This window comes from Aegilops tauschii, chromosome 7, assembly GCF_002575655.3.
Source record: "Aegilops tauschii subsp. strangulata cultivar AL8/78 chromosome 7, Aet v6.0, whole genome shotgun sequence".
NCBI classification, from domain to species: Eukaryota; Viridiplantae; Streptophyta; class Magnoliopsida; order Poales; family Poaceae; genus Aegilops; species Aegilops tauschii.
This window is the reverse complement of record NC_053041.3, coordinates 149,035,444-149,057,412: the sequence shown is the minus strand read 5'-3', so window position 1 is coordinate 149,057,412 and position 21,969 is coordinate 149,035,444. Positions and strand designations below refer to the sequence as shown.

The window sequence follows — 21,969 nt, the reverse complement described above, 5'->3', positions numbered from 1 at the left end:
GTCTTGTGCCAAAACTGTGATTGTGTAGTACATAATGAAAAAAATCACATACGTGAAAAATATTTACATCAATGCATGAAAATGGTTCCTGCTTTCTAAAGAACCTGTGTAAGTTAACACACTAGAATTCAGTGATACTCCCTCCGTCTCAAAATAAGTGTCTCAACTTTGTACTAGCTTTAGTACGAAATTGTACTAAGTTTGAGACACTTATTTTGAGACGAAGAGAGTACTAGTTGTATTTGGCTAACATTTTTTTAAGAGCTGTGCTGATTAACAAAAAGATAGATTTTAGCGTGGAAGAGATGTCTCCTCCGGCTCTACAAGATAAGAGCAACACTAGCGGGTTTTAAGAGGACAGTCTTTCTAATGGTTTAGAGGGCCTTCTAAAACTTTTTAGATCCTTTAGAGCAATTCTAATAGAGTAGTCATATGGGCCCGATCGGCAAAATAACCGTCAATATTGCAGTTTTGTCTGAAAAGATCACTCTAGCAGAGTCGTCATCTGGCTCTGGATCGCCATAATTTATGGCAGACGCTTCATATCAAGCCTGCAAGTCTCCATATCTGGAGGGTGTGGGTGTTGATTTGGAGCGCGCTTCATCCGCCAACCGCTCAAGCGGAAGGGAAGTTTCACCTCCCCCCTCAACCTCCTGTGCGGGCCATCTCCTCTCCTCCTTTCATCTACCTCCTACCCACCAGAATTAGCACCGTGCACCGAAATCGCTGCCCAGCCGCCAGGAATCGATACCCAGTCAGAATCGCTGCCTTGATGATGGCATTGGCTCAGGGACACTGCCGGGGACGGGGCGTCCCCCGCGGCTCTCTCGCTGACTTTTTGCATCCTCCCTCGGTACCTTGGCCACCTCGGAGAAGGAGGTGTTAACGTAAATATCTCCATAGAACATAAATATCTCTAGAGAACATAAATATATCTAAAGAATGTAAATGTCTCTTGCGAACATAAATATCTCATTCGAACGTAAATCTCTGTGTGTGATGTGCTTGTGTGGTATGTGATGTGGTGGTTGAATCTCTGTTTGTGATTGTGCTTGTGTGGTATGTGATGTGCTTGTGTTCATGTTCGTGCTTTGTAGGCTCATCTGTGGTGGGTTCGGGTGGAGGACATGAAGATTGGGGAAGAAAATTGGGGAATAAGATAGGAGCCAATGACAAGTGGATCATAATTACTGGAAAGTTATGAAGGCTGAGATATGACGATTATTTGTTTGCGCATAGTCGCCGCAACTTCCATATATGTATGGAGCATGCTCCATATGCGATATGGCAATTGCCCATATGACGACTCTGCTATCCAGACCAGATTCCCCAAAACAACGAACTCTGTATTTCTTCTTCCATGCAAGACCCACTCGTTAGTCAATTTTTTTTCTTTCCCTACGCTCATGTCGAACTCAAGTGCACAACTGCGAGGAGGCCATGCCGGCTGTTGATGCTTTGGGGACAACAGGCTATGGAGGATAACTACAAGCAAAGGAGGATGGTTGTGGTCTCCTAGGAGCCAAAGCAGGGGCGGGCTGGCACGGTAGACTGTGTGGGCGGCGGGAAGCCATGGGGGAGGGAGGAGGCGACAGTGACGAATGAGCGACGTGACCAGATGGCCACCTATAGAAGGAAGGAGAGATGGTGGAGCAAGCTAGGTGTGGGGCGACATGAGCTCGGGTGTCTCGACCATAGCGGCGGTAAGACGGGCCTGCGATGAGGATTGGTGCGACCATAGATGGAATGATGACAATGACTGTATTGGCAGTGACCGACAACCGCCCGGTAAGGTCCATTGGAGGCACACGATGGTTGCTTCTCGTGAGTCTTCATTGACACACAAAAAAGCTAAGTTATAGAGTGGCCTCTACACCTCTTTCTTGTGAGGACATGACCTCGCTGTGATCGACTCACTCTTCTGTGCTTGACCACCTCCTTATGTGTGACATGGACCTAGCCAAACGCCATGAAACTCCCTCAAGCTACCACCCACCTCTCTACTCCCCACTTGTCTTGCTCAAGGCAGGTCCAAGCTTGAGCTAGTGCATGGCGGCACACCTCGCGGGGACCTCTTCCAAGCTCTGCTTCGCGCATGCATCTCACCACCGACAACCAGAAGACTCACCTGAGTTCCTCCTCTGGTTGATCATCGATTGGTGTGCTTGAATGTTGGCCACTGCTCTACCACATCATCGGTCACAACCGTATATAAACCGAGGGGACCCCTCCCCAGCTCCCCACCACACAACATCTCACCAACCAAGCAAGCTCCCGGTCACGACTCTACCATCCACTCCTACAGAGACCCTCTAGATCGTTGACAATGCCAATTCCGACGAGATTCATGTGATTGGTCCTATCTCCTACGACATCCAAAGATAGAACAATGTGAAACCAACTTTATGCGTTGCTCGTGTTGCTGACCGGTGGAGCCCACATGTTTGTCAAACTATTATGTTTTATACTAGACCTGATCGTACCCCGGGTTGGGCCCGCTTAACAAAGCCTAGCCTGGAATACCATGCCTGAGCGGGGTGAGCACATAAACAACGCCTTTTTCAAATTAATTTAATTATTTTTGGCATATAAAATAAATTTATACATAATTTTAAGATAAAGCACTATATTTTTAGCCCTTCCAGGGTTTTCCATGCTTTCCGGCCGAACTTGTGGTGAAAAAGCTTAAGTCGAGCCCAACCCAGATGCTGAGCTTTGGGTCGGGCTGGACCATATGCCCATGTCTAGTTTAGACATCGCCCACTATCAGATTAATTTAGACGTATTTTATAAAATAGTTTTCAGTTTTTCCTAACACGCATTTCTCCCTTTTGCATCGGGTGGGGCTATTCGGTCACATATGAAAATACGATGTGAAATACAAAATATGAACTAGCCGGAAAAGAGGAACAATGGCATACATAAAACAATGGGGAAGTTGCAATGATTTCATTCGTTTTTATTTTTGAGTGATTTTTTTGAAGATGATACTTTTCTTTAGAACTTTTGAAGACGAAATTTTGTAATGGCATTTTTATTTATTTTTGAGTGTGATGGCATTTTTCTAGAGTGGCAAAGTTGCAGCGGGCTTCTCGGCCCAGTTGTGTTAGCAGCCACATCACGCTACTTTCCATTTCCATTCTGCCATCTCATTATTCTCACACACAAAAAAAAACATTCTGCCATCTCATCTTCTTCCCCTTCCGACCAGGTTCCAAACCCTAGCTCCCCGCCAATGTGAGCGTCGCCGGAGATCCCCAAACCGCCGGAGACTGTCCTCTTCAACTGCAAGCGACCGAATCGGGTCGCCATCCTCCCCCATCGACGACCGGGCCACTAGACCCTGAAGAGTCAAGAGTGAGGCCCTTTCTCCTTGCCTCTATCTTCCTAATGCCTATGTATTGTTACGGCTATGGTTGGTTGACCAACACTGTTTCTTTTAGTAGATCTACTAATCTATGCTTGGTAATGGAGTATTCACCTGGTGTAAACTACAAGTTCTTAAATGGCACTCTTTCGAAGATTGCTATTTTACCTAACAAAATTGTTTATTTTAGTAGATCTATGATTGGCACAAAAGATTAGGCATATATGCTTGGTTCAGATGCGCACTTTTCACTGTTTCTGCATGTCCTTCGGGAAGAAAATGGACCAATCGATCTAAGCTTGTTCCTGGAGTTTCGGTCTGATGTGGAACAGCAGATACTCAGTAATAAACTTATCTCTGGCGTGCAGCCATTGTTTCAGCCTGTATTCCTTGAATAAGATGGCATGGCACTTCTTTTTCTACACATCTTGTACTTAATAGAATGCCCTCTGGCCTTTCATCTAAACAAGATAATTAGAGTGGACTGCGTGCTATCACTAGGTGATTTACATTGGCCATTTCACATGATAAACTGACAGCACAATTCCTTCACAATTCCACATACTCATGCTGCTGCTCTTGGAATTTCTAGTTAGAGGAAAGGAACCACATCTTCTTTCAGTTTTAGTCATGCACCACTTTATCCATTAAAAAAATATTCATACACCTTCAGTTCTAAAACAAGCATAAGCATAGCCGCAGTTGTTACTTTACCATGACAAATAAGCGATCGTGCAGCTGTTGTACTGTGTACTACGCCGAGTGCATGACTACATGGTACGTCGAATGTAGTTGTACTAGTTATAGCCTCTTTGATTGACATAATTCTGCACATGTGGAGATAGGAACTACTACATATGAATTGACAGGAATGTGTGCACAAAATAGAGGATTGGGAAACACTGCAGTTTTCTGAACTTGGGTGTTTGATTCACACGTTCACGGGAATAGAAAAAACAGAAACATAATACACTCAGTCAGATCATAGAAATTGTAGCAAAGAAATCTGTGTGGATTGTAATATTACCGAGTTTAACTTAAAACTGGTATCAGATGAAATTTTCCTCTATTTCTGTTTTGCTCCGTTCATTTCATCAAATGAATGAATAGTGCCACCAAAGGAAAATGTCCTATCTCAACGGGTTCCTGCATTTTTGTTTTGCTCCATCCATTTGAATCAAATGAATTGATAGTGCCAGCAAAGGAATACGTTGAACTTCCTGAGCTTTCTAATAAGTTGAGCTGATAGCCTTTGATAGAGAAATAGTGCAAGCATATGTATTGCTAGTTGCATTTTTTTACTGTGTTTTTACTATGAATCTGATGGCATTTTACTATGAATCTGATGGCATTTCTGTAGACTGCATCATGGAGGCTCCACAGTCTCGGCCTTGGTCAGATCTTCAGCCGGAACTCCTGGGCCTTATCCTCAAGCGCCTCCCCGTCCTGGCTGATCGTGTTCGTCTGAGAGCAGTATGTCAACCATGGCGCTCTAATAGTTTGGAGCAGCACCTTCCCCTCCCATTCCCATGGCTCACTCTCCCCGATGGTACCTTCCTCAACATTCCCGGTGGTGAAATTCACCGCATGCCTATACCAGAAGGCGCTTGTTTCCAAGGCTCCATTGACAACTGGCTATTTCTCACGCACAATGATGATGTATGCTCATTGATGAACCCTTTCTCCAATACCACGCTGGAGCTTCCTAAGCTAGCCAGAGAATGGAAGCGTGTGATAGGTCCCTGCTCCAGATTTGAGCCAGTTTTTTATAAGTTGGCGGTGCCCTCAGCGCTGGACTCATCTCCCAATTCCTTGGTCGCTGCACTAATCACGGATAATTCTAATTGCAGCACACTTTGCATTAGCCAGCCCCCGATTGCTACTGACTCACTCAGAGGTGACAGGTATCCATTAACTAGCCTTTCAGATATTGCATTCTTTGATGGAAAGTTGTACACATTGGGCGGATTTGGCAAGCTTTCGATATTTGAGTTGGACAAGGACCTTGTTATTTCATCCATCGGGAAGATAATTGACTCTTTGGGCGATTTAGGTGGAGTGCCTCAACCCTTGGCCTCAGAGAAGCCGTTTATTACAAGGGAGTATCTAGTTGAATGTGGTGGTAGACTGTTGATGGTGACACGAAGGATTCATTGGGTGAATATTTCTGCAAGTGACGATGTCTTTGAAGATAGACGCACGGCTACACTTGAGGTCTTTGAGGCAGATTTGCAGAGCAGGCCCCGTCGTCGATGGAGAAGGGTCCATGATTTGGGTGGCCATGCGCTCTTTCTTGGCCAGCATGGCTCCAAGACCCTGCCCGCTGGAGAATGCAGTGGATACCAAGAGGATTGCATCTACTTCATGTGCGACTATCCCTGGCCGAGCTCTTCTGCAAATCCTCTTCGCGACTCCGGTGTATACAACGTCAGGAATGGGAGGATCACACCGTTGATGTCAGAGGCAGCAGCTGCGCCGCTAGAGCGTGTTGGGCAGTGGCGTCCGGCATGGGTTTTCCCTTCGGTAGCCATGTGATCAACGAAGCAATGTTTGTTCTGCTTTCTTGGAATCCTCATGCGTACTCCCAACTTGCTCTGCTACAACTTTGGGACCAACCAATTCTGCTTATGTTTATCCTAGTGACCTGTGATCTTAGTTGGTATGTTTGTGTGTACGTTCAATCCTATGTATAATCTTAATAATGGGAAATATTCGAACGTTCAAGTCTTTTATTATAGCAACTTGGTCTATTGTCTGAGTGGATATTACCTTTAGAGTTAATTACACTATTGATATATATAAACTTGCACTCGATGTACAAATCCATACATAAACTTGAAAAATGACATAAATCGAGCCTATAACTTGCATTCCGAGTACGTTTCAGTACATTTTGGTTAACTCTCTGTTAAACATGACACGTGAGCTGCACGTACATGTGCTAGCCACTACACTAGCCACTACACCACCTGTTCTTATATGTTTATGTTAGAGACATATATTATTTATATGTTTATGTTATGTGCTTGCGTTTGAACAAGTTTTGTTTTCTTCTCAATGTCGGTATCTCTTCCCTTGATTCAAAAAATTAAGTGATAAATTTTTTAGGAATCAAACTCGAGACGTTGTGTCGCACGCGTCAGACACTAGTCACTGCAACCTGCTACTTGTTGTTAATGTTAGAGATATATAGTTATTTATATTTTTTATCAGGAAAATTGATTTGAATCTAAAATGTGTGTTGCACAGGGTTTACTGTGTGAGTGGGTCTCTCAACACTATTTTTCCCGGTTGGTCGGCTATCTGAAATTTCCGTGAGCCGTGAATGCTTTTGACATCGTTAAAGAAAGTAGAATTCAAATGGCCAGATGCTCATATGCACATGTTTTCGCATAACAGCTTTCGTCCAAGTGATAAGGTGCGAACCATAACAGCTCATATACGAAAACTGGACTTTTTTAGCGTTGTGTAACACTTTTTTAAAACATGGACAAGGTGCGTTAGCGACGTCTCAAACCGCACCCTTCTCATAAAAACATGGCAATATGATTGCTAGAACGGGCGACACAGTTTGTCAGGTAGGTGATTAAATAAAATATATTTTTGAACTAAAATTTTATATTCAAATTCGTTTGGAATTTCAACTGAAAAAATACCCAAAAAATCGAGATTTTCCGGAAACCGGGTTTTTGGCCCCTTCATAAAAAAACCAAAATCAAGGAAAAAAAACCTTATTTCAAACCCCCTGTGCGGTACGTATTTTGGCTTCTAATCAATTATTATGCTAAACAATATAATTTTTTAATGAAACGGAAAATAACGAAAAAACCTTGCTCAAACCACTGTGCAACGCGTATTTTGGCATCTAATCAATTAATATTCTCAAAGGTATAAATAAGAATCGATCTCTACAATTAACACAAGCTACGAGGTGGTGTAGTGGCTAGCAAATGGTTTATAATCCCACAACGGAGCTTCCAAAAAATTTCTTTCCGAGGTTAGATTCTGGCTGGCCGCGTTAATTTTTATTATGGTATGTTTCAGTTTATTTCCTTGAACTGACTTGTGGTACCCACACGTAGGTAGGAGCGTGGGCCAGCTGACATACAGTGTTTAACGGAGAGTTAACAGAAAATGTACTGAAATGTACCCAAAACACAAGTTATAGGGTCGGTTTGTGTCATTTTTCAAGTTTATGTAGTTTATGTATGAATCTGTACATCGAGTGCAAGTTTATGTATCAAAAATGTAATTAACTCTTACCTTTACATGAACAAACTTTTTTCCTCTGGTGAAAAAACTCAAGGAGTCTCCTAGATCATGTTCACTGTGAGGAAAGCACCGTGTTGATGATAGGCCACGAAGATATAATGATTTACCGCGTTTCTGTTTTGAAAAGTTAGAAGAATTTGGTACTGTACTGTTAGCATACAGGTACAGGAGCGATTTCTTGGCACCACCGCCGCATCAACCTTTGCTGAAGACTACGACGGTAAGGTGAAGCTAACGCTTGGATCTCGTTCTTTGATCAGTCTTACTACGTCTCAGTCGATTGAAAGACTTGTGTTCATAAAGAACTTAACATCAAGATCCGTACAATTTCTTCTTTGATTCTTTCGTGCATAGGCTGGTCTCAACAAGAAAACCAACGAAAAAAACGGGATCGATCCGGAACGAGTTACGAGATCTTCTTTCACATAGTATGGTAGGTATATTGGGACGGACTCGCCCTCAGATCGATTGCTCCGTTTAAAGAGGACGTATCCCACGAGGCCACGACGATGGCCGCATCGGGAGGCTCTTGCGGCGGGTGCGCGTGGCCGGACCTCCAGCCGGAGATGTTGGGCGTCGTGCTCTCGCGGGTGCCGTCGCACGCCGACCGCGTCCGCCTCGCCGCCGTCTGCCGCCCATGGCGTTCCACCGCGCGGCTGCTGCGTCCTCTTCCTCGTGCACGGCGACGGCAGGCTCTCGCGGGGGAGCTGCTACCCCCGCTGCTCCCGTGGCTCGCCCTCTGCGATGGCACCTTCCTCAGCCTCCCCGACGGCGCCGTGCACCGCCTGCCCGTCGCGGATGACGCCTCGAGCCGAGTCTCCACCGGCAGCGCGCTCTTCCTCGTGCACGGCGACGGCAGGTGCTGCCTGATGAACCCTTCCCCCGTGACGACGAGCCCCGTCCCCGAGGCCGCCGACTGGTTCCGAGAAAACCCGACCGTCCGGAAGGTGTTAATGTCCGACCACCTCGTCGCCGCCCTGGTGAAGTCCAATGAGCGCAAGATCAACAGCTCCACGACCACGAAAATCATCATCTCCACTCGTGGGCAGCCGGACGCGGATTTTTACAGCTCAGATTTCTGGACACCCCTTATCCTTATCCTCCAACATTGCTTTAAGATCCGTGCGACAACTAACTTTATACATCAAATTTTCTCTTTTTTGTTTCTTCAAAATAAAACAACATATGAACTTCAAACTTTGCAAGACACCAAAACGTTCTAACTAGAATGTGAGAAAAAACTTTCAGATTTTTTGTTAAACATAAATATACGAAATTAGATTTTTTTATATTAAAAAATGTACTTTTTAGTATTTATATTGCACGAAAAATTCTAAAAGTTTTTTCCCACATTCTTGTAAGAATGTTTTGTTGAGCTGCCAAGTTCATATGTTGTTCTATATGGGAGAAACAAAAAAGACAAATGTACTTGCACGAATCGCGATGCAAAAATGAGTGACTATATAAGGGGGTGTATGAAAGCCTATGCTTTCTCAAATGTTAACCGTGGGCAGGCATTGGACACCATGAGGTGCTCCACGACGGAGTGGGCGGCGCCTGAAGACAGCTGCGTCAGCGACATCGCGCTATTCAAAGGAAAGCTCTACGTCCTCCTCGACACACAAGACGGGGAATACGGACAGCAGCATGAGCTTCGTGTCCTGGACGACGGCCGCGAGCAGACAGCCATCCCCGGCACCCGAATCCACGGGCACGAATCGTTTAACGCTTACGCGACTGACATGTATGTGCAGCGGAACTATCTCGTCGTCTCCGGCGACCGGCTGCTAATGGTGGAACGAAGGATCTACCAGCCGCCGATGCTCCCGGTAGACTCGGGGATTGAGAAGCGGACTCGTCTCTTCAAGGTCTTCGAGGCAACGGACCTGAGCATCGGCCGTGGGCTCTGGACCGAGGTCGATACGTTGATGGGGCGCGCGCTCTTTGTCAGCGGAGGCTGCTCGCAGTCTCTCCCTGCCGGGGGTCAATCTAGCGGCGTCGGAGCTCGAGAAGATTGCATCTACTTTGTAAACGAGGATCACGCAGATACAGACATCTCCGACTTCGAGGAGGAAATCTGTGAGAATCCCTTTCTAGACTCTGGCGTGTACAACATGGGAGATCACACAATGACGCCGTTGCCGTCGGAGGCTGTTGCGGCGCCCGCTGCCGGCGACGGTCCATGGTCTCCGACTTGGCTTTTTCCAGAGACCTGAGTTAGGCAAAAATCATTTACAGATATGGGGCGTTGTACATATTTATTGGTAGTTCAGGAGGTCAATTGAAAGATTTTAGTGGAGTTTTACTCGCTGAGCTATGTCATCAAATCCATGGAGTTCATATTGGTATGTTTGCATAGCTGGTTTATTGATGCCCAATTTATGATGGATCATGGTGAAATTTGTTAGTTTCTGTCAGAAGTCATAACCAGCGACCAATTTGAAATTCCAGCATCTCTAAGATCAACATCAGTAATCAAATGCCGCAAAATGTTGTAATCATTGTCAAGTTTGGGGTTCCTAATCATGAAACTTATCTTACACATGTTACTCAAACTCGATCCGAATGTGCATAAGAACTGACTTTGCATGATCAGATTAAATTGCCAGGATGATATCAATCTTAGTTGGCAAACAAAATTTAGAACACATATTAGTTTGCAACTTAGCATCATATAAGATGTGTTCATTACCAAATACGGGGGACATATAAGATCTGGAATAGATTAATCTAATTAAACTAGCTATGCAAATTTGTTTGTTGTGGCAAATAAGCAGCATGATCGATTACAAAGTTATAGTTATAATTTAGTTGTAGATCAAAGATTATGTGGTTCATGCAACCATCGGTTTCTTTTATAGTCATATGAAAAGAAAATACACTGTACAAAGTTTCCATGATAATGTCTACAGATGATACGGCAGAATGCTTCAACCTAAACTATTGACTACCCCTTGCAACATGTGACCACGGTCCAACATCCAATGTTTATAACATTACTACCCTGGTAATTGTTTGCACAACTGGCAACGGAGAAGGTTTCGGGCCACCATCTATCGCATGCAATGCTGATGAAAGTAGTTGGTAGACAGAAGCACAATGTTCCCTACCATGAATTTTCTATGCATATGGTGCCCGTTCAAGGATCGATGTTAGTGTCGCGTGAAAGATATGACATGGTATGGAGACAAAGCATGTGAAGACTATGCCTTAGACAGAGCATCTTCTCCGACATGGAAGGCATCGATGCAAATTGCGCATGTTGAATACGAGCCATCAAGAACGATTTTAGTGCCCTATGTAGGATACGAAGTGGTATGGAGACATCAACGTGAGTACAATTTTAAACGAAAATGACCTTTTGGTCATGACTTAACAGTGTAAGCAATGGTAACACTAGCATACCCATGTGAAGGTGGGTGGGGGGGGGGGGGGGGGGGGGTGTCCGCGTCCATAATTTGCAACATACATTAAGGTCAAATGTGCATTTTTTATTTAATATTAACGAGCATAGTCTCAAATTTTTATATGTAAACTTACATAATTAAATCCATATAGCTCAGTCAACTATAAAGCGAATTGAATTATAAAATCCCGATCATAGGTTTTAGCTTAGATTGAAACCACGTGTATGATATATTTAAGGATCAATTGATTGTAAGAGGCAAGTCAAGTACTCCCTCCGTCACAGTTTAGAAGGCACAGTTAAATTTGCGTGCGTTTCCACAATAGACAAGGTTTAGGGCGCATTGCATTTATTTCTAGTAGCTAATTAGTACTTCGATATACTATTTCTATATGCATGCGTAGTGTGAATGCTATTTTTTAGCTCATCTCACAACCAATAGATAACCACCTAGGTCCCAGAGAATTTTCAAGCGCGCCTTCTAAACCGTGACGGAGGGAGTATAAGTTTGACAGAAAAACATAAATTCATTACCATCATTAAATTTCTGTAAAATGAATAATATAATATGGTTAACTTAAGCTCTAATAGCAATATTTTTTCATAATACTTCATTTGCACTCACATTATAAAATTCATTTTAATCTTTGAAGTTGCTTTGATTATTACTGAGGGTGGTAGTAATAATAATTCTGGATTATGATTCTAAAATATATCTACTCTTACTATGTACTCCCTCCGATTCTAAAAATAACATTTGAACTAAAAAAATTAGTGGGGTTTTACTTGCTGAGCTGTCATCAAATCCATTGAGTTCATATTTGATGTGTTTGCAGCTGGTTAAATGGAATGTCCAAATTTATGGATCAATATGAAATCCATGGAGTAGTTTCGATTGATTAAGTCATATTCACGTGCTCACAAATATGATCGTTTTGGCTTCTTGAGGAAAACATAAAAAAGATACCCAAGGGAGTCTATTGACAAAGGGTGAGGTGAAGCTGACGCTTGGACCTTGTTATTTGAGGGCGTGTTTTGTTTGTGTCCTGGCCCGAACATGCCTGGCCTGAAGCCTCCCTGGAAGTCGCGTGGAGAACGTGGTTTATGTCCTGGAGAAAAAGAGGCTAGCCCTCGCAAAAAGAAAAGAAAAGAAGAGGCTAGCCCTGATTCTTTCGTATATAGCCTGGACTCAACAGAAAAGCCACCGGAAAAACGGGATCGATCGGATCCGGAAGGAAAGATATCTTTTCATATCATGTATGGGTCTGTCTAGGACACATCTAGATGTGACATAGTTATGTCACATCTAAACTGATGTCCGCTCTATTTGTGATCTATTTTTTTGTCCTAATTTTTTTTCTTGTTGCAACATTATATACTTATGAGAGCTTAGATGTGACATCCTTAAAAAAACATCTAGATGTGAATTAGACAAAACTGATCATGTATTGGAACGGACTCGTCCTCAGATCGATCGCTCTGTTCAAAGAGGACGCAGCCGCACGTATCCCACGACGATGGCCGCGTCGGGAGGCTGGTCCGGCGGGTGCACATGGCCGGACCTCCAGCCGGAGATATTGGGCGTCGTGCTCTCGCGGCTGCCGTCGCACGCCGACCGCGTCCGCCTCGCCGCCGTCTGCCGCCCATGGCGCTCCAGCGCGCGGCTGCTGCGTCCGCTACCCCCGCTACTCCCGTGGCTCGCCCTCTGCGATGGCACCTTCCTCAGCCTCCCCGACGGCGCCGTGCACCGCCTGCCCGTGGCGGGCCACGGCGTCTCCGTACGAGTCTCCACCGGCAGCACGCTCTTCCTCGTGCACGTCGACGACCACAATTGCTCCCTGATGAACCCTTCCCCGGTAACGACGACCCCTCTCCCTGAGGCCGCCGGCTGGTTCCGAGAAAACCCGGCCGTCCGGAAGGTGTTAATGTCCGATCACCTCGTCGCCGCCCTGGTGAAGTCCAAAGACATCTACGGTTCCAAGACCACCAAGGTCATCATCTCCACCCGTGGGCAGCCATGGGACATCACGAGGTGCTCCACGACGGAGTGGGCGGCGCCTGAAGACAGCTGCGTCATAGATATTGCGCTCTTCAAAGCAAAGCTCTACGTCCTCCTCGACACAGTCCTCTTCGACACAGAAGACGAGGAATATGGACAGGTGCATGAGCTTCGTGTCCTGGACGATGGCCACGAGCAGACAACCATCCAGGGCACCCCAGTCGCCGGGTTTGAGGACGATTTTGATCCTTACGAGACCGACGCGTACGGGCAGCGGCACTACCTCGTCGTCTCCGGCGATCGGCTGCTGATGGTGCAACGATGGATCAACCTGCCGCCAATATTTCCGATCGACTCAGGGATCGAGAAGCGGACCCGACTCTTCAAGGTCTTCGAAGCAACGGGCCTGAGCAGCGGCTGTGGACAATGGACCGAGGTCGATAGGTTGACGGGGCGCGCGCTCTTTGTCAGCGAAGGCTGCTCAGAGTCTCTCCCAGCCGGGGGTCAATCTAGCGGCGTCGGAGTTCGAGAAGACTGCATCTACTTCCTGAACGACGAAACTTGTGAGAATCCCTTTCCAGACTCCGGCGCGTACAACATGAGAGACCAGACAGTGGCGCCGTTGCTTCCGGCGACGGTGGCGGTGCCCGCAGCCGGCTACGGTCCATGGTCTCCAACTTGGCTTTTCCCGGAGACTTGAGTTAAGCTACTAGGTACGCGGTACCACCAGTTAGGATTTCCTTAGATATTGCAGTATGTATTGGTAAAAAAAAATTCTCTTTTCACAATACCCATTAGACACTTCTAAAGCCTATGCTCGAGATTGTGAACAAATAATCTTCTGTGTGGTATGGGATTACGGAATTGAATCCAGAACTAGAGTCTGCAGATCTGCACAGGCAGGGTGTAGAGCTGCTTGTGCACAAGCAGACCCACAGAAGCAAGGTATGCCAAAACTCCTGTAAAGATATTGGGTATTGCAGTTTTAAGAAAAACATAAACTAGAAAGATTTTTGCTTTAATTATAGGAAGAAACAGTCTCCCCTCCTACTACATGTGATATATCATTGGCAAAAGGTAAAAGGTTCAAAGCTATCAAATGATTTGATTGCGAAATAGTGAGGTAAATATATAGAAACCTAATGCACGCAACTCCAGATATTTATTGGTAGTTTAGGTCAACTGAAAGATGTTAGTGGGTTTTACTTGTTGAGCTGTGTAATCAAATCCATTGAGTTCATATTTCATATATTTGCATAGCTGGTTAATTGCAATGTCCAATTTATGATGGATCATGATGAAATGTGAAAGTTTCAGACAGAAGTCAGAACCAGCGCCCAATTTGAAATTCCAGCATCTATCCGATCAGCCTCCTAATCAAATGCCGTAAAAACAAACAATAATCATTGTCGAGTTTGATATTCCTAATCTTATGAACTTCTATAATTCCTAACCATAAAACTCATCTTACACATGTTACTCAAACTGAATCCTTAATGTGCACTCTGGTGAAGACGCGAGTTAAGCTAATAAGATTGAGTGCAGCTGTGCAGGTACAAAAACTGACTTTGTATGATTAGATTGAATAAATTGCCAGGATGATGTCAATATTAGTTTGCAATCAGAATTTAGAACACATATTAATTTGCAACTTTGCATCATATAAGATGTGCTCATTACCAACACAGGCCCAGAGCAACAAGAATCGACCATAACTTCTGATGAAACAGACAACTGGAAAAGCGTGTTGCGACACATTTGCATGTTATGCTGGAAATGTGATGAGATTCTAAAAGGTTTTCTCCTCAAGCATGAGCTACTAGAAGATGTTAATCTAATTTCCAGGTAAGGAGATTAATGATTAGATTAATTCACATGCTACTTTTGTGAATTTTTATTTACAGTGACCAAAAGGAATGCCTCAGTTACACAAAAGAACCAAGGAATTCTGATTAGCAATCAATTCTACTTGATTTTTGCTTACAGAAATGTGGTCTATGATCCTGTTGATCTTTTCTTTGGGTAATAAAAAAATTAGGCAGATTATACAATTAAAGTGTAGACTGTTCTTTGACCTAATAAAAAGGAAAAACAAGGTGAACTCGTTCTTAACCTTAATGTAACATCACAAAACAAATACCGAAACTACATTGATAGAGATGAACAAGAACAGAATCAAATTTGAGATTTCTTACATGTTTAATCTTGTTCCTCTGCTCAGAGGTTACCTGATATTGCCCCAGAAGCACTATCCCACACCTCAATAGACCGCTGATCAACTCTAGCCAATGCCATCCTGCTGCCTCCGAAGGCCCAGCTCACGATCTTGGTCTTCTCATCGTCGTCTGCAGTGACCATCGATGGCCCATTCCCTACCCAGTTCTTCCTCATCACCTTCTTCTCCCCAGCCTCTGATGTAATTTCCACCTGTGTCCACACCTCAACATATGCGTCCCGTGCAACAAACACCCAACTACGGTAGCACTCAATTCTACAGTTATTCCCATCCTTCCTGCGAGATGCTGTGGCAGCTCCTGCCCTTTGTCGGTCTCCGATGCACACCCAAGGATCAACACTGGTGCCATCACCACTAAGTCTCCTCAAGTCAGCCATGAAAACCTCACCTGAGGCAGCCCCCACCTTAAACAATGCCGACAGCGAGTCTGATGCAGCAACATCTGCAAAGCAATCCTCCTTCTCCCTCATCTCCCACACTGGCACCGTCGAGCTTGCCCGGACGTCCCACAGGCGTATGTCCCCCACCATTCCAGCCGGTCCAGAGTGTGATCCGGCCGCAAGCAAGAGATTGTGCCCAGCAAGCCAGCCGAGCTTAGTCGGTGGTATTGCTGCCTCAACGTCTGCACCGAACACCTCCTTCCGCCCAATTTCCACCACAGGTGACAGCGAATTCAGATCGAACGCCACCACGGCGCTCGAATTCCGTCTCGCTGACTCGAAGCTGGCAAAGAGCCAGTGTGATGCAGCTTCTGAGGCGGCCATAGACAGCACGGAAGAAGACGGCGAGTCTGGCCAATATAGAGCCTCCGAAGCTGCGGCAGGGGCGTCGCCCGGGAACCGGCAGAGCTGGACGCCAGGAAAGTCGCGGGCGCCAGCGAGGGCGAGAGCGGGGGACACCGCGACGAGCGAGTCGATGGTGGGGAGCGGCGTTAGGACGCTGGTGCGGGAGGCGAGCGCGGCGTCAAAGCTGGTGACGATCCCGCCGTGAGCGGCGACGAGGGAGGCCGTGTGCGGGGATGGGTATATGGCCACCGCGGAGGGAGCGACGCGGCCGGTGAGGGGGAGGAGGGCGGTGGGGCGCAGAGAGAGGGGGGAGAAGGCGGACGCGGGGGAGAGGGATGCGAGGAGGAGGCCGTCGAGCGAGAAGTGCCGAGCCTCGGCGAGGAGAGCGGGGGAGGGAGGAGGGGACGCGAGGCGGCCACTGCGGAGGAAGGAGAGGATGGCGGCGAACAGGCGAGGGTCGCCGTCGAGGAAGTGTGGCGCGTCGGCGGGCGAGGGGCCGAGGGAGGCGAGAGGGGAGGAAGCGCCTGCGCGGGAGAGGGTGGCTGCGGTGGTCTGGAAGAGCTCGCCGCCGACGTTGAGGGTGACGACGGACGAGGACGTGGAGGTGGACGCCATGGGTGGGGATGGGGAATTCTCGGTGAATGCCATGGGCGTTGACTAGAGTGACATGTTTTTCTCTAGGGAATCGAGCGATTATTTTGGTTGGGCCGAAACATCTAATGGGCCGGATAGTCGGCCTCCGTAAGAGTTCGGTTTTCCCCGGGATTTTTCATACACGCATGCACATTTCCTTATATCATTATTAGTCACGAATTTAGGATCTCGAATGTTGAGACTCACAATCTCGTAAAGCATGTCTTACATTAGGATTTCATTGTCATATTGTTTAGGCCAACCCGATAACTTTCTCTTCTTCTTGTAAACGTTGTGTCGACATAATAAAGTTTGTGAGTTTATCTAAAAAACATTTCCTTGCCCTAGAAAAAACAATGCACATTTCCATTTTTTCTTTTGGTCTTTGGCATCCGTACAATTTCCAATATGATGATATAAATTTTCCCGGTTTAGACTTCACTGCGACCATCGATATATATTATTATACCATTTGACTTTTTTAAAGGTTTGTTGGTTATGTGAGTTAGTAAATGTACAAGACAAAAAGCTAAAATTATTTTAATTAGAAAATTGATGATTTCAGTCAGTAGGAAATTTTCCTGCAAAATAACGGTTTGAATCAAAGGGATAAGACCATCAAAAATTCATATATGCGAACTTAGCATAGCTCGGATGATTAGCTTCCGTGTGGTGGAACCAACACACTCGGATTTAAGTCTTAGATTTAGCACGGGTGCTTGCATTTTCCTCAATTATTTCAGATTTCTTGTGATGTTCAGTCAGTGACGACGTTATGGTCACTTTTCAATCTCAAAATTTATTTGCTCAATTTCTTGGAGGTGTCCTATAGCTATCTTCCTTACGACATCTCCCTTCCACTCCTAGCAAAGGGTTAATTGCTGATAAAATGGAAGACACCCTACATCACTACCCATCTTAATTTCTTCGCAAAGTGCGCCCCCCCACCCAATCACAACTCAGTGGATTGGGCCCTTTTGTGGTGCTTTCCCATAACTCTTTCTCATTATCATTCCTTGTGCTTGTCCTCTCATCTTGTTCTAAGAAAAAAAACATGTCCTCTCATCTTGTAAAGTTTCAAGCATCACACGAAAAAATCACCATATCACCTCTTGTGGTAAGCCATGTGCTGTACATGTTTGTCTTGCGCTCATGATGCACTAGTTTCGGGTGTCGTCACATCGTAGCGCGTGGAGGTCCCCTTTTATCTTCCCTTAAATTTTCTTCACAACTCCCTAGACAAGGATGAGGTATCACTATGCACACCCGCCAAGATCTCCGCCATGGTCAGCCAACTCCACTACAAGGCGACACTATAAGTTCTTTTTTACTACTTTTAATGTGTGTTTCACAAACGGGTTTCAAAACTTCATGTGATTCGTGAATCTATTTTTTCTAAAAGTTGAAAAGCTCAGTAGTTCTAGCTTGGAGGCTATGAACACTCACCATTCCACCTCCACTACAAGGCAACACTATAAGTGCTTTTTACTACTTTTAACGTGTGTTTCGCAACAGGGGTTCAAAACTTCATGTGATTCATGAATCTATTTTTTCTAAAAGTTGAAAAGTTCACTAGTTCTAGCTTGGAGGCTATGACTACTCACCATTCTGGAGGGTCAGAACTATACATGGACTCTAGGATTATTTTTGGTTTCTTAGTAATTTATCTAAGTGTGTAACTTACAACTTGGAGGTTTGGAACATGTGTTCACTCAGCGTAACCAGTGAGAGCAAAGATTCTAGAGACCTAATGTAATTTTTATTATGTTTGACGTTTAGTAATAGATCTGGATTGACTGAGGTAGCCTTTTGCGTGTTTTTTAAGGATCAAGAGTATTTATATTGGGAAACCGGATCCTTGAACCCGCAACCTCACGTTTTTCTTTTTTGACACTAACAAAAAAAGGACTCAAAGATGGAACCAAATATGGTAAGCAATTCAAATATTTGAAAACCCAGAAATGGAGGCACGTAAAACATTAAGAAAGAAGACATGGTCGACAGGACTCGAACCTGCGCGGGCGAAGCCCACATGATTTATAGTCATGTCCCACAATACAAATATGATTTTATCTCATCTCTTGCTAATATGTAGTCATTGTCGTACATTCGAGATGACTTACACTGAAAATATGATTTTATCTCATCTTTTGCTTATTTGTAGCCCATGTGTATATCTAGTTCTTTCAACTGTGTTGCCTTCGCCCACACAAACTGTAAAAAAATTTGGCGAGGAATATAATATTTATACCATATAGAAGCTTTTAAACTACTTATTATAGTTTATTCCTTTTTGTATTATACATGGATTAAAAGAGAATATTTTTACTACAAAGTATTGATCTTGGTTATACTTTCAATGTAGGACCATCGCTCACCTACTCACATTGGTAATGGCCCTTGAGAAATGATTCCTCGGACCCAACAGCAGGGTTAAACAGACCCATGCATGCCTTCCTTCCTCCCTCCTCAAGTCTCCAGCCCAATTTCCTCGTCTTCTCCCGTGCTCCACACCCAATCCTAGCGCACCGAGTGTCGCCGCCATCGCTTCTCCCGGAAGGTCCAAACACCTAAGGATGGCACAGCAGTGGCAGAAAGGCCCTCCCGCCCCCTACCGGCGCCGGTAATTCATCCCCACGGCTCATACTTTTGAAAAAACCCAATTCCTCAATTGATATCATTTCCTTGCTTTTTTGGAATATTTCGGCATTGTTCATGCTTTTGTTTATTGGCGTTAAGGTGGTGGTGAGGGCAATCACCAACAATGATTTCTTTCAGGCTTTCAACACCGTCAAAGGCTATAAGTTCCCTATCCCTAACAACGCCCATAAGTGGTACATGGCTCCTTGTCATTTACTCCACAACCAAGATGTGCTATATTCTCTTAATTGAGAAAAATCATTTGTGATCAACATTTCCAAGCTAGTTTTTAATTAATTTTGGGTGTGAAGTGCAAGTTAAATAATGAACGAAAGAATTAATTTTTTATTACACTTACCAAAATTAATGACATAATAATGTTGCTAATAGTTTTCTGATAATATGTTGAATATTAATATTTGTTTTTGGTAACAATTCTAATGTCTTTCATTGTAATGATTGTGCTAATTTTAAGTTTGAATCCCCAACTAATATGAGAGTTATGCTAGTGTTTTGTTTTTTATCTTACTTTGAGACATTGCGTGTTCAGCAAATCACTCGTTTAATTTAATCCCTAGTAATGATAAGTAAAATAGAAGGACAAAATAACTAGGTAATTTTGTTCCACTTAGATGAATTTAGTATATTTGTACATATTTATGCCTGTTTTGATATTTTGAAGTATCTTTGGAGAGCTCCAGAGCGTAAATACCCAACAAAAAGATCTTAACATTTGTTCCTAGACTGCAATTATCTATCTTTGATGCAAAATGTTGATGAACATAGTATAAACATAAAATAATAGTATAGGCCTTCAAGAACTTCTTGATGGGTGGCCTATCCGCCCAATATGGAAGAGACTCAAAGAGAAATGGCAAGTACTATGCGTTGGGTAGCTGGCATCCCACCAACAAAAGAATATTGCTCTTAGGTCGGTGAAAAACAAGAGTGTCATTCAAAATGAGGACAACTCGATGAATGCAATGGATTCTGAACATAAATTAACAATCCAAAATGTGAGAAACAAAGTGGTTTTGATTGTGTGTTTCACTTCCCAAAACAATGTTAGAAACCCTTGGTTTTGCAAGCATTGACTGCTATGAAAAAAGGGTAAGAAAAGCAAAACATGTATGGAAAGAATGACAGTTAAGTGTGTGGTGAGGTGATTTAATAGTACTACAAAAATTTGATGTTGCATGGAATGTCATGTCATTATAATGCATAAATGGACGTTGGCACTTGCAATATATAAATCATCTACGCTCTTTTGGGAGGATCTTTGGCTCAATGGTAGGGCTATCTTTGAGATTACACCCAAAGTACTTTTAGTCTCAGGTTGAATTCGAAAGTGTCACACCATTTGTGAGGCTTTCATTGCTAGATGTTGGATGACAAACACTCGGGGGTGCCCTCTACTTCCTTGCTATGTGGCGATATTTTTTTAGTATGGAGAGCCTTTTGTAGCGTGCAACTGACAACCTCGGTGGATGCCTTTCTATAGTGGTAGCATGACACAAAGGAAAGCTAATATGCCTCCAAGACCTGTTACGACACCCTTTTTGGGGGACGGTATCATCAGAATCATTTAAGTTGAACCGAAAGTCTTGGTGCCTCCAAGGTGAAGTTCTCCATTTGGTTAGCAGGTCAGGATCATTATTGCATTACCCAGAGGCTCGCCGCAATACCAACTAGAAGAGACCATGGCACACATCCTGGCGGGCTTCCTTTTCTTGTGCGCCTTGTGCCACCAGGTGCTCTTCAGGATCAGGCCAACTAGGATGGTCCCTGCTGCCGGTGAGTATTTTATAGACACTTCGCAATAGGACATCACCTCCACCACCACGAAGAGGGGTCCTCCATGGTGCGAAAGCACGCAATGTAGTCATCTTTGATGGTTCACAAACCAACACTACTAGTCTAATCGACACGGTCAAGGCCGAGGCCTGCCGATGGGTGAACACGGGACTGTTGGGTCTTGTGGCATCGCCAGCACCACTTCTGGCGGTGGCTAACTTGCATGAGTGTGGTCTTTTTTTGAAACGGAGGCAAAAGCTTTGCCTCATCTCATTAAAAAGAAGGGGAATAAGAAAGTCTGCAGAGGGCCATTACACCTCACACAAATGTAAAGAAAATACAATTCTACTCTCGCGGCATCAAAGAACCCAAATGCTTCGCCCCTGCGATAATCCAGAGCCTCGCCTCCGCTTTAATAGCCTCGACCAACACGCTTGGCAACCTACATACATGCTGGAACACCCTTGCGTTTCTCTCTTTCCACACTTCCCAAGTAACAAGCATGATGCGTGATGAAATCGCCTTCCTCCTATGTCCACGCCTAAGGACCACTGCCGACCACCACTCTTTGACCGTGGGGATCCCGTTCCAGGCCGCCACAACCAGTTCGGGGGCATCCACCCAAACTCTGATTGCATTCCAAATGCGAGCAGAGAACCTGCATTGGAAGAGAAGATGAGCTGCGGTCTCTGGCTCCCTCTTGCAAAGTTGACACAAATTGCAGTTGGGCCACCCTCTTCTTTGCAGTCTGTTGGCCGTCCAAATTCTATCCCTGATAACTAACCACGCAAAGAACTTGCACTTGGGCAGTGCCCAGTTCTTCCATACCACCGTGGT

General features: G+C 44.7%; 4 protein-coding genes across 4 annotated transcripts; 3 read left to right on the top strand and 1 right to left on the bottom strand.

The window, feature by feature from the left end:
* Positions 1 to 3,134: 3,134 nt before the first annotated feature.
* On the top strand, positions 3,135 to 6,117 carry LOC109754207 (F-box protein SKIP23). The gene is made up of 2 exons (XM_020313119.3): positions 3,135 to 3,357; positions 4,728 to 6,117. The coding sequence occupies exon 2, from the start codon at positions 4,736 to 4,738 to the stop codon at positions 5,900 to 5,902; it is 1,167 nt and encodes a 388-aa protein (XP_020168708.1). The 5' UTR covers positions 3,135 to 3,357; positions 4,728 to 4,735; the 3' UTR covers positions 5,903 to 6,117.
* Positions 6,118 to 7,420: 1,303 nt separating this feature from the next.
* On the top strand, positions 7,421 to 9,855 carry LOC109754173 (uncharacterized). The gene is made up of 2 exons (XM_040395736.1): positions 7,421 to 8,763; positions 9,154 to 9,855. The coding sequence occupies exons 1-2, from the start codon at positions 8,149 to 8,151 to the stop codon at positions 9,853 to 9,855; spliced, it is 1,317 nt and encodes a 438-aa protein (XP_040251670.1). The 5' UTR covers positions 7,421 to 8,148.
* Positions 9,856 to 12,562: 2,707 nt separating this feature from the next.
* On the top strand, positions 12,563 to 16,713 carry LOC109754171 (uncharacterized). Its single transcript, XM_020313093.2, has one exon. The coding sequence runs from the start codon at positions 12,563 to 12,565 to the stop codon at positions 13,742 to 13,744; it is 1,182 nt and encodes a 393-aa protein (XP_020168682.1). The 3' UTR covers positions 13,745 to 16,713.
* On the bottom strand, positions 15,046 to 16,729 carry LOC109754212 (BTB/POZ domain-containing protein At5g41330). Its single transcript, XM_020313128.4, has one exon. The coding sequence runs from the start codon at positions 16,711 to 16,713 to the stop codon at positions 15,262 to 15,264; it is 1,452 nt and encodes a 483-aa protein (XP_020168717.3). The 5' UTR covers positions 16,714 to 16,729; the 3' UTR covers positions 15,046 to 15,261.
* Between the last annotated feature and the right edge of the window lie 5,240 nt (positions 16,730 to 21,969).

Excerpts from the sequence above, each read along its gene's own strand:
- LOC109754212 (XM_020313128.4), bottom strand. The coding sequence starts at position 16,713 with ATGGCATTCACCGAGAATTCCCCATCCCCACCCATGGCGTCCACCTCC.
- LOC109754171 (XM_020313093.2), top strand. The coding sequence starts at position 12,563 with ATGGCCGCGTCGGGAGGCTGGTCCGGCGGGTGCACATGGCCGGACCTC.
- LOC109754207 (XM_020313119.3), top strand. The coding sequence starts at position 4,736 with ATGGAGGCTCCACAGTCTCGGCCTTGGTCAGATCTTCAGCCGGAACTC.
- LOC109754173 (XM_040395736.1), top strand. The coding sequence starts at position 8,149 with ATGGCCGCATCGGGAGGCTCTTGCGGCGGGTGCGCGTGGCCGGACCTC. Across the intron at positions 8,764-9,153 it reads AACATTGCTTTAAGATCCGT|GCATTGGACACCATGAGGTG; the intron begins GCGACAACTAAC and ends AACCGTGGGCAG.